At 41.6% G+C, this 16,035-nt stretch overlaps 1 protein-coding gene across 2 annotated transcripts in view; it reads left to right on the top strand.

Moving 5' to 3' along the window:
* Positions 1–16,035, top strand: part of FGF12 (fibroblast growth factor 12) — a 605,063-nt gene that overhangs the window by 190,695 nt on the left and 398,333 nt on the right. The window contains exon 1 of one of the 2 annotated variants that reach the window (XM_006077303.4): positions 7,055–7,573. The exons of the other annotated variant lie outside the window; for it this stretch is intronic. Within the exon in view, the coding sequence (XP_006077365.1) occupies positions 7,483–7,573 (91 nt within the window). The 5' untranslated portion in view covers positions 7,055–7,482. Of the gene's footprint in view, positions 1–7,054; positions 7,574–16,035 lie in introns of those variants that run through there. 2 annotated transcript variants of the gene reach the window in all.

A 16,035-nucleotide genomic window follows, 5' to 3' on the forward strand; every position in this document is an offset into this window, starting at 1 on the left:
CAGAAGAATTTCCATTACAATAAAAAGAATCTTGAAAATATAAAGCCACTATTAGGAAAACAGCTCAGTAATAGTTACTACAAGTAAGACCCACCGATGGATGCTAACATCAGTGGATGTTTAAGTTTAAGGAGAAACAAGATATTAGCACAGCTTAAGAGTTTCTTCCTTAAGATATTTATCAACTGTAAATGAAGATAAAATACAACTTGACAGAATAGAAACCTAGCAGTCACTATCTTAACCTAGTGATTAATGTTAATATCACTAGTTGACATCATGTAGCCCTTAATGGGGAGAAGGCAGTGGCACCCCACTCCAGTACTCTTGCCTGGAAAATCCCATGGATGGAGGAATCTGGAAGGCTGTGGTCTATGGGATTGCACGGAGTCAGACACTACAGAAGTGACTTAGCAGCAGCAGCAGCCCTTAATAGGGCTTCTCTGGTGGCTCTGTCGGTAAAAAATCCACCAGCAATGCAAGAGACATGGGTTTGATCCCTGGGTTGGGAAGATCCAATGGAGAAGGAAATGACAACCCACTCTAGTATTCTTGTCTGGAGAAATTCATAGACAAAACAGCCTGGCAGGTTACAGTCCATGGGGTCGCAAAGAGTTGGACATGACTTAGTGACTAAACTACCAACCACTACCACAGCTCTTGATAATGATGTACTGAAAAGGATACAACATCACTTCTGTAGCATTCTTACTGAAAATCAGTAAAGGCAGACTAATCATTTAGATAGCATTCAGTTCAGTTCAGTTCAGTTGCTCAGTCGTGTCCAACTCTTTGCGACCCCATGAATCACAGCACGCCAGGCCTCCCTGTCCATCACCATCTCCCGGAGTTCACTCAAACTCAGGTCCATCGAGTTGGTGATGCCATCCAGCCATCTCATCCTCTGTCGTCCCCTTCTCCTCCTGCCCCCAACCCCTCCCAGCATCAGAGTCTTTTCCAATGAGTCAACTCTTTGCATGAGGTGGCCAAAGTACTGGTTTCAGCTTCAGCATCATTCCTTCCAATGATCACCTAGGACTGATCTCCTTTAGAATGGACTGGTTGGATCTCCGTGCAGTCCAAGGGACTCTCAAGAGTCTTCTCCAATGCCACAGTTCAAAAGCATCAATTCTTCGGCACTCAGCTTTCTTCACAGTCCAACTCTCACATCCATACATGACCAGTGGAAAAACCATAGCCTTGACTAAACAGACCTTTGTTGGCAAAGTAATGTCTCTGCTTTTCAATATGCTATCTAGGTTGGTCATAACTTTCCTTCCAAGGAGTAAGCGTCTTTTAATTTCATGGCTGCAGTCACCATCTGCAGTGATTCTGGAGCCCCAAAAGATAAAGTTTGACACTGTTTCCACTGTTTCCCCATCTATTTGCCATGAAGTGATGGGACCAGATGCCATGATCTTCGTTTTCTGAATGTTGAGCTTTAAGCCAACTTTTTCACTCTCCTCTTTCACTTTCATCAAGAGGCTTTTGAGTTCCTCTTCACTTTCTGCCATAAGGGTGGTGTCATCTGCATATCTGAGGTTATTGATATTTCTCCCAGCAATCTTGATTCCAGCTTGTGGTTCTTCCAGCCCAGTGTTTCTCATGATGTACTCTGCATATAAGTTAAGTAAGCAGGGTGACAATATACAGCCTTGACGTACTCCTTTTCCTATTTGGAACCACATGAACTCAAATTGAAAGACATTCCACAAAACATTTGATCAATATTTATCAGAAGTTTCAAAGTACTGAAAACAAGGAGAGACTGAGGGACTCCGAAGATTGAAGGAGACTAAGGATACACAATGAAGTACAAGGTGGAATCTAACTGGATCCTGAAACAGAAAAAGGGCATTAGGGTAAAAAAATGGTGTAAGTTCAATAACGCTAGTAGTAAATTTGATAGCATGGTACTAGTATACATTTTCTGGTTTTGGTAAGTGTACACTGATTATGTGAGTTGTTAATACTAAGAGAAGCTGGGTAAAGAGTATGCATGAACTCTATTATTTTGCAACTTTTCTGTAAGTCTGTGTTTCAAAATAGAAAATTTAGAGGGAAAGAATAAATAGAAGAACAACAAATAAAAAGGAACAAAAGGAAGAAGATAACAAAAAACTCATGCATTTGCTTTTTTGAAAACAAAAGTTATTTTAACTTAATTGGGCCATATATATCATTAAAAAATAAGTGTGGTGCCAATGACTGTTTTTGTCACATCTAATAAGATTGATTTTGTTGCTATCTTTGTTTAGGCTGGTGTAACAAAAGTACCATAGATTAGGTGGCTTAAACAACAAGTATTTATTTCTCACAGTTCTAGAGGTTAAGAAGTCTAACATCAAGGCACTGGCAGATCCAGTGGCAGTGAGGGCTTGCTTCCTGGCTAACAGATAGCCATCTTCTGTGTCTTCACATAGTGAAAGGGGAGAGAAAGTTCTCTGGGATCTCTTTCAAAAGGGCACTAACTCCATTCACGAGGGTTAAGCTTCCCAAAGACCCCACTTCCCAATACCTTAGGGGAGAGAATCTAACAGATGAATTCTAGGGAGATACAAAGATCCAGTCTCTGACAGTTGCCTTGCCTATCAAAACTAGATTCGAGAGTATTTCTAAAGACATGAGATGTAGACCAAGTTTTTACCCTGGCAGTCAGTGGTCTAGACATATATCATAGAACAAAGATACTACATTAGCTATCAGACTGGTTTTCATGCTTCAGTTTATGGTTTGGTTTGGCTTCTTTGTTAAATATAGTTGCTTTCCTTTTAATAGACATTTTGCCACTAAATATACTCATTAAAAGTTTTTCAGACCTGGCAATATTCTTAGTATGCTATTACTGATTCAATGAAGACTTCCAAACAGATAAATACACTGATTAATTAAATAGCTGATGCCAAGAGTCAACAGATTCCAATGTTTAATAGGAACAGAAATATTTTAGATAAATTACCACTTAAAAATCTCATATCTTCCTCACACAATTATTAACTTTTACAAACTGTGAGTAAATAACTCTATAAAATGAAAAATTTAGATACTAAGAATTTAAATAAGTTCACTTATAATTATATACCAGATTTCCCAATCCCTCTCAGAAAGTGATTAAAGATTTCATTTTGAAATCACACCAGTGAGTCACTTACTAGAGTTGGTCCAAGGTCAATAAGGAAACAGAATATCTAACTTAAAACATTTTAATTAGAGACAGATACTATAATTTAAAATTTGGTTATTACATGTCTTTAATTTAAAATTAAAAGTATAATTGCTAGTAAAAAATTTGACTTTTGCTTATGGAATAATGGGTTTCCCTGGTGGCTCAGAGGTTAAAGTGTCTGCCTCCAATACGGGAGACCCGGGTTCGATCCCTGGTTGGGAAGATCCCCTGGAGAAGGAAATTGTAACCCACTCCAGTATTCTTGCCTGGAGAATCCCATCGAAGGAGAAGCCTGTTAGGCTACAGTCCACGGGGTTGCAAAGAGTCAGACACGATTGAGCGACTTCACTTTACTTCACTTTATGGAATAATAACACAGAAAGTAGAAAATTTCCAAGTTTTGGTTAGACTAAAATGTGCCTCTTTCCTGGCTACTGCTACTTGCTTGTTTTGTTTTGCTTTTGGATGTTATGGTATATGTAAAAACGCAGTCTTCTTAAGATCTGTCCAATATACTTTAGAAAGACTGCATCGACATGCCTGACTGTGGACTGTGAAACTGGATGTCACCTTAGCATCTGTTTTAACAAGCATATACATGAAAATCTGATAAGGGCGAAAGTCTTTATTTTTTTGTAAAGCTAAGTCTAAGTAATACAATTCCATTGTTCAACTCTCTTTTATACCTACTTTGGTCAAATATCCATGTTATATAGTAAGAAAATATTTTGCATTGAAATGTTACATGCTTTCTTTGGTTTAATCTGAACTCTTTTGAGAGTTCAATAACACACACACAAAAAATCTATAAGTGTGATTCCCCAGTTCTTTTTTTTTTTTTTTTTAACTACTATGATGATCTGCTCTCTTTGTGATAAGTATACCTGGCCATAAGAATCACTGTGACAGTCACTGAAACAAGACAGCTGACCATCTGAATGTTAACTGTGACAGATTTGGCTTTCCTGCCCTGTTTTCTAAGAGTTTATAGTTCTGTTGAGGAGACAAAAGATTTACACATAAAGCTTTTCTATAATCAAGTAAAAGAGCCACTGTGTTAGACGATCAAGAAGCACCTAGAACCCAGGGGAGTTGACAAGAGCACTCCATCTTTCAAAGATAATTAGAATCATCAAAGCTCTTTCACGTTTCATCTCATTGAATCCTTGCAACAACCTTGCCAGGTAGGCAGAGAGGTTTATTGTGGACACGAAAATTGATGCTCCAGAGGTCATGGGTGTTTTAAATCAGACAGTGATTTGCTCGCTTTCCTCAAGTTCCCATTCTTTTGCTACGTTTCAAGGAATAGCTTTTCTCTCCTAAAGTATAAAATAGCTCTGGGCACTGGGTTCCAGACCAGAAGAGCTCTACCGGAAAGCTCTCTGCCTCTGCTGCAGCAGGAAGGACTATTTTTAGATGTTTTCCTTTTGCTAATTATCTCTCCCTCCATGGGGAATTTCTATGGGTAAAATCCCCAGATGAGCCAAGTTTCTCACTAATCTCCGCAGAGATTGGAACAAGGGCCATGGCCCAGATTGCCCTGAGGCTCATTACCTCTCCAGCTTTAGCAAGTTCTTCCAGGACTGTGGAGCCCACAGAACTGGGGCGATTGCACTCAACAAGGGGACAAAGGGGTGACTGGAAGGTGTGTGTGTGCTCAGTCACTCAGTAATGTCCAACTCTTTGTGACCACATGGACCATAGCCTGCCAGGCTCCTCTGTCCATGGGATTCTCCATGCAAGAATACTGGAGTGGGTTGCCATGTCCTCCTCCAGGGGATCTTCCCAACCCAGGGACAGAACTCAGGTCTCCTGTATTGCAGGCGGATTCTTTACCTCTGAGCCACCAGAAGCCCATGAATACTAGAGTGGGTAGCCTATGCCTTCTCCAAGGATCTTCCTGACCCAGGAATCAAACCAGGATCTCCTGCATTGCAGGTGGATTGCTTACCAGTTGAGCTACCAGGTAAGGTGAAAAAAAGTGAAAAGTGAAAGTTGCTCAATCGTGTCCAACTCTTTGAGACCCCATGGACTATAGAGTCCATGGAATTCTCCAGGCCAGAATACTGGAGTGGGTAGCTGTTCCGTTCTCCAGGGGATCTTTCCAATGCAAGGATAGAACTCAGGTCTCCCACATTGCAGGTGGATTTTTTACCAGCTGAGTTACCAGGGAAGCCCCATGGGAAGGTAGGCCTCGACATATCTGTTTGAGTCTTGGAACCACCCCAAATGACCTTGCCTGGAGCTCAATTCTGAAAGAGAATGTGGAGCCAGTGGTGGCTGAGGGCTCAAAAGACCCTCTTGATGTTCTGGCTTTCTTCCATCACCTTTGAGAGGAAAGAGGAAGAGACTTAACTTTTCTAGGCAACTACAACCTTAAGCTTCAATCTCCAGGGAACCCCACAGGAACTGTGAAGGATCAGCCTAGAGAAGAGAAAGAGGAAAGGGGTGATGAAAACACTTTTCACTCTCTTGCTGGGAAGAGCTAACCAGCTAGTGCAAGGTAGCCTGGAGGCAATGGGTAGAAAGAAAGTCAAATAAGTTTTTGGCTCAATGTCAGGGTAAATCTTAGAATAGGTTTTGTGCAGTGAACTACCTGGGGAGCTGGTGAGTCTATTACCTGAACTGTGCAAGCAGAGATGTAGACACTGGAATGGATGCTGGCATTCACGGGAAAGTGAGAGTGATGGAAAACCCTACAGGTTGGAAGCTATGTAATAATACTTGCTAACACTATTACAGTAGTTATTTTGTATTGAGTTTTTTTTTAATATTCAATAAAGGTACAAGATGTAGATGCTATTGTATTATTAACTCTTTTAGAGATATGGAAACTGAGGCACAAAGAAGTTAAGAGATTTGTTCAAGGTCACACAGTTAATAGGAATTTTCACTTCAGCTGCTTGTTGCCAGTGTCTGTGCTTTTAACCACTTGCTGTATTGCTGTATCTTCTAAGGTCCCTTCTTACTTTGACATTCCAGATAGGATGGACTCTAGTAGCAACACCAGCATTCCTGGTGCCTCACTAATCGGACTTCCAAAAGAGCATTGATAGCCTCTGAGAAGGGAGGGAGGCCCGGAGGGAGGGAGGAAGGAAGGAAGAAAGGAAAAGGAAGGAGGGGAGGGAGAAGAAACAGAAAGAAAAGAAAAGGGAAAGTTAAAGGAGTTGCTGCTGGGGGGAAAAGAAATCGAGACCTTTAGAACCAAGGAAGCTCACTGGTCATCTTTGGGGCCAACTGGCAGAGACAGAGCCTGACAGAATATTGCGTCAAAGTAAAACATTGCTATTGTTTTCAGATTTCCCGCCTCACCTGCCTTTCCTTACAGCGTTCAGGAAGGCCTCTGTACCCTGGCCTTCCCTTCTAGCCCCCCTTACTCCATCTGCACCCGCCTTCCCATGGCACCTGTGCTCAGCTTTTCCAGGAGATTGGGAAACCCGGGGACCAACAAGCAGCTGCCAATTCTCTATTCTGCACCGTCTTCCCCGCCCGGTTTTACCGAGGGGAAAAGTGACGCCCAGGGTGGTATGGGACTTACCCAAGGTCACAGAACATCGGTCAGACGCCCACGCCTAGGCACCCCTTCTCTCCGCGCGCCCGAACCCTAGAGCTTTCTTCATTCCACATCCCCGCCTCCCCACCCCCACACCCCTGTTCCCTGGAGTCGCTTCTGACGCTCGGCAGCCTCCTGGGTCCAGCCCTTCCTGCGGGCGCTTCCCTTCCGCCGGATTCCCACGCCGGAGTCGCCCTCAGCCCGCGCGCAGCCCGCGGGAGCGCTGTCTTCCGGCCCTGGGAGCCCCTCTCCGCTCCGCGCCGCGCCGCCCCGGACGGCGGGGGCACCCAGGGAGGCGGACGCCCAGGACTCACCGCCCGACGCGAATAGGAGCTGACAGGGTGCCAGGGCCCTTGGGGATCCCGCCCTCGTCCCTCCCGGCGCTCGCACCTGGAAGGGGGCACCAACCCACGGTGACGTCCTCCGCTCAGCCGGTGCGCTCCTGCCCGCAGGCCCGCCGCCTCCTTGGGGGAAGTCCCAAAGTGTCACGGCCGAGCCCGCTGGGGTGTGGCCGCGCCTCCCGCTCCCCCGGAGGCTGCCCCCAGCCGGGAGGCGCTTCCTCCTCCCAGCCTTGCCCCTGCCCCGCACCCGCCGCGCTCCAGCCCCAACCCCGGCTCCGGCCGGGCCGACGTGCGAACCGCTGTGCGCCCGGGACGCGCGCACCATGGATTTGGGACCCGGCTTCCCCAGGCAGGCCGCCTTTTGGTTGGACAATTAGCGGAGGTGGGCGGGGAGTTGACCAACCCCACACACGCGCTTCTCCATGAAGATTCTTGAGCTTTCTTTGAAGAAAGGAGTGCATATGCTGCAGTGTCTCTGTGGAAGGAGCCTGAGGTCCAGCAGCAGCCTAAGTGGTGAGAAAATGTTCTTTCCTTAGCCCCAATCCTGCAGATGCCCAGCCCTCTTCCTTCCTTCTGGTCCCCTCTCTGCTACCTACTCTGCTCCTTTAATCAGCGCTGTAAATGATGGAAGGAAGGCGTTTCCTTACTGGGGTGAGATCATGGCCCCGTCGCCAGTTCTGTCTTTGAATTTTTTTTTTTCCCCCTCTTCTTAAATCCCTGAAGTCATCCTTGTTGTATAGAACGCTTTGGCTGTCGCCCAGCGCCTGAGCTGGAACCCGCGGGTCTCTTTCTGAGGGGTGCTTCCAGTGACCTGCTTTCGCACTTCCTCGCGGCTCTCTCCTTGTGACTTGCGAGGGCGGCGTGCGACTTGGAGTTGCTCAAAGTCTCCTCTTGAGAAGTTGCCGATGCTTTCGACAGGAGAGGGGACTTTTAAACAGGTGGCTGGCGAGGCAGGTTATCTTTTATTGTTCTTTTTTTGTCTGGAAAGTAGACAGACTGCCATCGTCAGAGAGAGTACGTTTTGCCCTGGAGATCAAGCAATCTTTGAACTGATGGTGAAACAAAAGATCCCCAATTAGGTCTGGGTTTAGCCAACTAGGTCCCTCAGGAAAAGCTCAGGAAGAGAAAGGAAGAAAATCAGACCCTTTTAATGACCTGCGATATTGAAAAAACGATTAAAATTTTTAATGAAAGAAATAAAAAAAAAACAACCTACAACCAAGTGTGATTCTTTTCTGCTGAAGCCTTCAGATGAACTGAGCTGTTTACCACACTATCAATTGTCCATCTCTCTCTTTTTTATGATGTAAGTTCTTTTTAAAGTGGTTGTCTAGTAGTCTTGCAAATGTTAACCCAAGTTTTGTGTCTTTTGGTTTTCTGTTTACAAAATGGGGGCGGGATGTGAGGAGAGAGAAAAGGTGCTCCTAATTATGTCTAAACACGTGCCTCTGTAAAATAATTTTTGATCCATTAATTCCAAGTAACTTTAATGTTCAAAAATTTAACGATTTTATAATAGGTTTCAGGTTTAAAACTTCATATGTTATTCTGGGGGATCTGATTCATTTGGTTAAGTACCTATTTTCAGTCTGTACTGAAGCTATGAAGATTATACTTGGAAAGATTAGAATATATATAGGTTTCATTTATCTTTTCTAAAACTTTGACTTGCTGCTTCCTCACCACTGTAAATGAAAAATAAAACTTCTAAAAAAATTAATTAAATACTTTAACTATATGTGAAGTATGAGAACATACACTTTTGAAATGAAATCAGCAGTGAGATCTCAATATCTTGACTTTTATTCAGTTCAGAAGATGATTTAGACATCTTTTGCCACCATATTTATAAGTGCTGAAAAATATCAAATCGCTATATTCTAAATGAATATGCTTGATGTTGAAGTTTTATGTTTTGAATACATATTTCAGGAAGCCAACAGAGATGTATGTTAATATTATTTCAGTTTTCCTTATCTACATGAAGTAAAACATGAACAGACTATAACTTGGGTATTTATTTCCTAGATGTGAAAATTTTTAAGGTATGTATGGTGTATGATAAAGACTTCTTATAAAAATAGATAACATGTTCATTTACATACAGAATCGGTCTTTCAAATGCTAACAGATCCAAACAGAGGTGATAATATGTGTGATGGAGAAGCATAGGTTGTTGCAAAATCATGAGACTTAGAGTCAGAAGACTCAGTTACAAAGCAGTTTCAATAAAATTACTGAGGATTTTTCAAAGTCAGTATTTTCATCTGAAAAAAGTAGGAATAATGATAGCTCTAGCCTGCTTCCTATTTCTTACCGAATCCTAGATTTAACATGTGAACGTATGAAAACTGTTGCACTTTATATATGCATTGTGATTTAGTGGGGTGTTTGGTTATTTAGGGAACTGTCATTCTAGAGGAATTTTTGTAAAAGGGTATAGTCACAAGTAAAGATGAAGGTCCCTTTTATACCCTTTTCCCCAGACGGAGGTAATGTACAGAATTGCTAAGTGATTGTTTCTGGATACTATATTGCTTTTGTTTGAATTGTGGCTTTTATTAATTTATAATCTTGGATAACTTACATGAGCTTGCAGAAATGTAAATTACTTTGATAATAGTACTTACCTCATAGGTTGTGGTAAAGATTAAATGAATTAATAACAGCTAAAGATTTATTGGGAGAAGGCAATGGCACCCCACTCCAGTACTCTTGCCTGGAAAAATCCCATGGACGGAGGAGCCTGGTAGGCTGCAGTCCATGGGGTTGCTAAGAGTCAGTTGGAGACGACTAAGCGACTTCACTTTCACTTTTCACTTTCATGCATTGGAGGAGGAAATGCAATGCAGTGCAGGAGACCAGGGTTTGATCCCTGGGTTGGGAAGATCTCCTGGAGAAGGGAACAGCTACCCACTCCAGTGTTCTGACCCGGAGAATCCCATGGACAGAGAAGCCTGGCGGCCTGCAGTTCATGGGGTCACAAAGAGTGGGACATGACTGAGCAACTAACAGTTTCACACTTTCAAAGATTTATTGAGTTCTTACTAGATGCCAGGCATTGTGCTAAGATCTTTGAGTCTACCATGTATAACATGTTCAGTATATTTTAGATATTATTATTGTGTTCCATTTTAAAGTGATTTCTTTCATGTGACTTTTACTGTTAGTATGAGCAATTCTGAATGATATGTTATGCCCAGTTTGTGAATGCAAATTGAAGTCAAGACATCAGATACATTTTCATGGAGCAAATTTATATAAATAGAGCTGGAGTGCACAATTTTAATTTTTTAAACTTACCGAAAGAGAAATACAGTAATACTTTGAGCCATGTTAACATAGAGTAAAAGGTTTTATGCAAGCTACTTCTGCCCCATCATTTTACAGTTGAGGGATTAAGGGCCACAGGAAAAAAGTAACATAATTTGTTATAAGAGGTTAAAAGATTCTCCTGATAGATTGTTGAACTTTTGAAATTATAAATATTTTAATATTCTATTTACGTTTTATTTGATAAGTAGGATTAAGAAAATACAAAATAATTATTACTAATTCTTGAGCTTCTTAGTATAATAAAAACATTTTATTACTTGTCTTTCTTCTGCAATATCAAATATTATTACATTGTCTAATTTATCCATTATATTAGTTTATAAATCCTACTTCTGTAGAATGGAGATAGCATAAAATGTCAAATAGAAGACAGTCTTGGACAAGATTAAATAGATTGTTTAAGGCTATTTCCAGTCAGTTATGATTCTTTTTTTCCATTTCTCAAAATAAAAATTATTTGTTTTTGTTTTCATGGGAGTCTATATGTTAAAAGACAGGTAATACATTTAAAATTTTAAACAATTCTGCTCAGAGTATATGGCATTTTTATTAACCTGGTAAAATACTATATTTTCAGCTTAAAGGGTGAGTAAAGCAGATTCACTTTTCTCTAGAGATGGGACTTTTACAAAGAAATGGAAGCTCAGAGATTAAAACAAGAGCTTTAATGCCTACTCCTGTTTCTCTCAAGATCTACTTGAGAGGAAAGCAGAAGAATTCTATCAAAGAGGGGTGTTAAGGTTACAGCTTTATCATCACTTCACCAGGAAAGACCATTCCGATGCCTCAAAAGGAGACCCTGAGAAAGCTCCAGTGGGCATCAGCCTGACAGGGGATAGCAGCACTTTGGCAGTTGGTCCCTGTGGTAGTAGTAACGTGTGTGCGTGTGGGTGTGCATGCACGCACACCTAGCCAGGGGTAGCGATGTGCTTGTCTTATTACTAGCCAGGGGTAGCGATGTGCTTGTCTTATTACCCCAGGCAATTCTGGAAAGTCAAATCTTAGTCTTTTCTCCTTCTGTGTATAGTCATCACTTCTCTGCGATAATCGGTCAATTAGCGCTACCTCAGCCTGATAGCATGCTGCTGCTGCTGCTGCTGCTGAGTCGTGTCAGTCGTGTCCGACTCTGTGCGACCCCATAGACGGCAGCTCACCAGGCTCCCCTGTCCCTGGGATTCTCCAGGCAAGAACACTGGAGTGGGTTGCCATTTCCTTCTCCAATGCATGAAAGTGAAAAGTGAAAGTGAAGTCGCTCAGTCGTGTCCGCTCTTAGTGACCCCATGGACTGCAGCCTACCAGGCTCCTCCATCCATGGGATTTTCCAGGCAAGAGTACTGGAGTGGGGTGCCATTGCCTTCTCTGGCCTGATAGCATAAAGGATTATCAAATGTCTAGAGATTGAACTGTCCACCCACATCAAGTGGCCTTGATGGAGGATTGAAATACTAGGCAAAAATACTTATCCATCCTAATAAAAACACACAACCAAAACCCAGGCAGACCCTTCCTTTCAAGTATAGTGCTGACATCTAAATTGAGACTGCTCTTTTAGAGTCAGGTTGCATCAGGGAGTACGTATCTAAGGGGTACAGGCTTTAGCTCCTGTACAGGACAGTCAGCTGATCCAAGAAAGAATGTTCCATGGCAAAGTGGCTGTTGCTTTTGGTTCACTTCCCAGGAAGGGATCCTCTACAAAGATGACATTATGCAGCTGTTTTCAGCTCCACTATACCTTTACTTTCTGTTGTTCAGTCACTCAGTCATGTCTGACTCTTTGCTACCCCATGGACTTCAGCATGCCAGCCTTCCCTGTCTTTCACCATCTCCCGAAGTCTGCTCAAACTCATGTCTATTGAGTTGGTGATGTCATCCAACCATCTCATCCTCTGTTGCCCACTTCTCCTGCCCTCAATCTTTCCCAGCATCAAGGTCTTTTCCAGTGAGTCAACTCTTCCCATCAGATAGCCAAAGTATTAGAGCTTCAGCTTCAGTATCAGTCCTTCCAATAAATATTCAGGGTTGATTTCCTTTAGGATTGACTGGTTTGATCTCTTGTTGTCCATGGGGCTCTCAAGAGTCTTCTCTATCACCACAGTTTGAAAGCATCAGTTCTTTGGCACTCAGCCTTCTTTATGGTCCATCTCTCACATTGACTCTCACATGACTATTGGAAAAACCATAGCTTTGACTACATGGACTTTTGTCATAGAATCTTTATTTGAGAAGGTTTTTATGTTGTAAGTCTAAAATTCTTCACTGTTTCAATACTGCTCCAATGGGTAAAATGAATGTGAAACATAAAATATACAAAATGATCATTGTTTTTTATGGCTTTCATTTTCAAAGGGATTTTTGTTTTTACATGACATTTTCAGTGTTAAATTCAAAAAGTTAGTGCTTATTCTTAGTTCATTTGTCTTGCATTACTTTAAAAAAGCAATTTGCTAAGTGCCTATGTAGTTGGCATTACCACTGTTTATCCGGTATTTTGGGTTCTTCTCTTGGGCACATTGCAGGATGCATGGCATTATCACCTTCCCCTGAACTTAGGTGTGGCCATATGACTTGCATTGGCTAGGGAAACACGCGCAGAAGTGACACACCTCCCTTCCATGTGGAAGCTTTAATAACCAGAGCACAATTCTCTCTACTTCTGACCTTCTGATGATGTTCAAGGTAGTGGTTATTCCATCAGTCTGTGTCCCTGAGTGTCTGTAGTAACAGGACTTTGTGACCCTTGGTGGGCATTTAGCACATTAGAGAAGTTAAAAACTTCTCTTTGTAAATAACTTAGATTTTTAAGGTCATTTGTTATCTGGTCTATCCTGATGGGTAGTAAGGCAGTAGAGTTTAACATAATAAAATTTAATGGAGGATTATTGGGCTCAGTTTAAGATTCTTTCTAGTCAATCACTTTAATTTCTCTATGATACCGTCTGTAGTATATAATGAATCGATGTATTGGTTTCCTTTCATAATCTTTGAATAATTAGTTTAGCGTACCAAAGTATGGGGGTTTGTCATCATCTAGTAAATTAGTGTGGAGAAATGGCAACCCACTCCAGTACTCTTGCCTGGAGAATCCCAGGGACAGCGGAGCCTGGTGGGCTGCCGTCTATGGGGTCGCACAGCATCCGACACTACCAAAGTGACTTAGCAGCAGCAGCAGCAGTAAGTTAGTGAGTAGACTAGTGAGTACATTACTTCTTAAATGATATTCATCTTCCCTTCCCAAAATGCAGTGAAGCTCCACTGATATTTGAGATTATTCTTTCAAAGTGGTACTTTATTTGCAAGGTGCTTAAGGACTCAGGTGCTCCTTTGTACTTACTCTGCTGTATGGAAACTATAATACCTATTAATGCCCCTGAGTTCCTGGAAATGAACTAGCTGCATTACTTGAAAACCAGTGCTAACATGGCAGCTCTCATCTCTGCTGCAGTTTTTCCAGACAAAGGAAAATGCAAATAAAATTGTTTTTCTCTCAGCTTATAAACTAAGAGCTGTGTGCATGTGAAGAAAACCAGGGCAGTACTTTATGGTGAAGGGATTGGGCTGAATGCTCCATCTGGGTCATGGAGCAGCAGTCCATTTGCCTGCCTCTTGGGCTAAGTAAAGCAAAAGAGTGGAGTGAAGTCAGACTTTTGGAAGCCTAGGATGTATGTGTCATGCCAAATAGCCCTCCACAGCTGGCACCCCTCCCTTCTTCCTGTCTTTATCCATCTTCGGATAGAAAGTTAAAGAAACATGTCTCTGACTTTAGGGGTTTCCATTTTTTTTTTTTATTTAGCAAACATTCTTTGAGGACTAATTGCTGCTAGGCTCTGTGGTCGGCACAAGGACAAGCAAGAGCTGCCATATTAGGCAGTATATGATACATGCCCAAAGTGGAGTACCTGGGAGCATCAGTTTATTATAGTTTAACAGTCTCTTACCTGATCCCAAGGAAGTAATAATTAATTCTTCCTGGGTTTTGTGTTTATCTCCCAGAGCTTGTTAAAGCATTTAAGAGTTCAAAAGATATTGCTGGGTGGGACAGATGGGGGCTCTAATGGAGAGGAATAGTATCTCTGTATATTTTATTGGAAGAGTGTGTTTGAATAAAAATAAGAAGCAGATATGAAAAAGCATTTTTTTTTTTACAAAGAATTAGCCTACAACTCAATTCAAGCCTACTCATCACTGCTCATATTCAGATGTCCTGCCTAGTTATCTGTGTTATGCCTCTTCTTTGTCCCTCCCTCAACCCAAGTCCATTTGTTCACACCCAGATGTAACACTTCAGTTTCTAAGAAAGGTGCAAGTTTTATTCTCTGGTATCAGGGTTAGAAAGAGACATTCTGGGAATACTTATAGGTCTGCTGTCTTAATTTCCCTGGAATATCTTGAAACAATGAAGCTTTCCTTTGTACAGTTCAGTCTATGAAATTGCTACCTTTACACTATGTTATTTTCATTGTACAATGTTATGAATGCCATGTCCGAATATTATTTCTAATTCCATTAAGTGTTGCAGGGTATTTATATTTCCTAGGGTGAATATCAGAAAGATACTGTGAATCTGCAAAGACAAGTCTCTCTTGCTGAAATGATCTTTCTTGTTTATACATAAGCTTCTAGTACCATCCTACCCCCTCTCATTACTGTTTATAGAAACGATAGCATTGCAGTTGGTGTCACTGATTGCCCACGTTGCTGCTTCAATGAAGCCAGCTGGGATTCGATTGCATGGTCTTTAAATAAAACTTAGTGGCACAAAATGAATCTCTTTTTTGAGGGGAGAGGGGTAGTTGCTAGCTGGATCATTCTCTAAAGCACTAATTATTTGCTTAACTTGGAGGAACTTGAGAACCAGTGAATCGCTGTGTTGGCTCAGTATCTGACCTTGGCATTGAGGAACATGTGGGTAGACAACATTGATAAAGTCTTTATGAAGCCATTCTCAAAACGAGAGTGATGAACCACTTATCCCCTGCCCATCTTAGCACTCCGTGAGTAACTCAGACTGGAGGTAGTGAATGTGTCTTTGATTCCAACTATCCAGTCTGGAGCCAGGTTAATATCTGGGAATTCCAAGCAGTAATGTTTTGTACCAACCTGGTGCAAGGGGATGGCCTGGAAATTGTGAAAAACAATGCGAAAGGTTGGTGGTATAGTTTCTTAAACTGCTGTGGTATGAAAAATGAATATCAATCACTAGTTCTGGCCTTTGGCTTCCAGACACCAATACAGTTTAGGCAGAAGGGCATTTTTCTTCATAGTTATATAATACAGATTAGAGAACCAAGCTAGATCCAGGTGAAGATTTATATGTCTATGTAAATTTATTTTCTCCTGAAAAAATTTGAATTTATAAATGTATCTCTATTTAAAATATCTGTGCACTTATGCAAGTGTGTGTGTGTGTGTGTGTGTGCGTGTGTGTGTGTCTGCATTCAAAATTGTTAATGGCAGTTACCTTTAGGGAGTTTGATGGCAGATACTTGCTTTTTGCTTTACATATTTCTATATTATTTGAATTTTAATGGAAATATGTTCCTTTTATAATTAAAAACTATATAGTGATACATGTTTTAGATTATGCAGTTTTCTTCTCCTAGCAGGAAACTGAAAATGTAAAGTCTCTGTAGAATAAGAAA

This window comes from Bubalus bubalis, chromosome 1 (genome assembly GCF_019923935.1).
Source record: "Bubalus bubalis isolate 160015118507 breed Murrah chromosome 1, NDDB_SH_1, whole genome shotgun sequence".
Taxonomy (NCBI): Eukaryota; Metazoa; Chordata; class Mammalia; order Artiodactyla; family Bovidae; genus Bubalus; species Bubalus bubalis.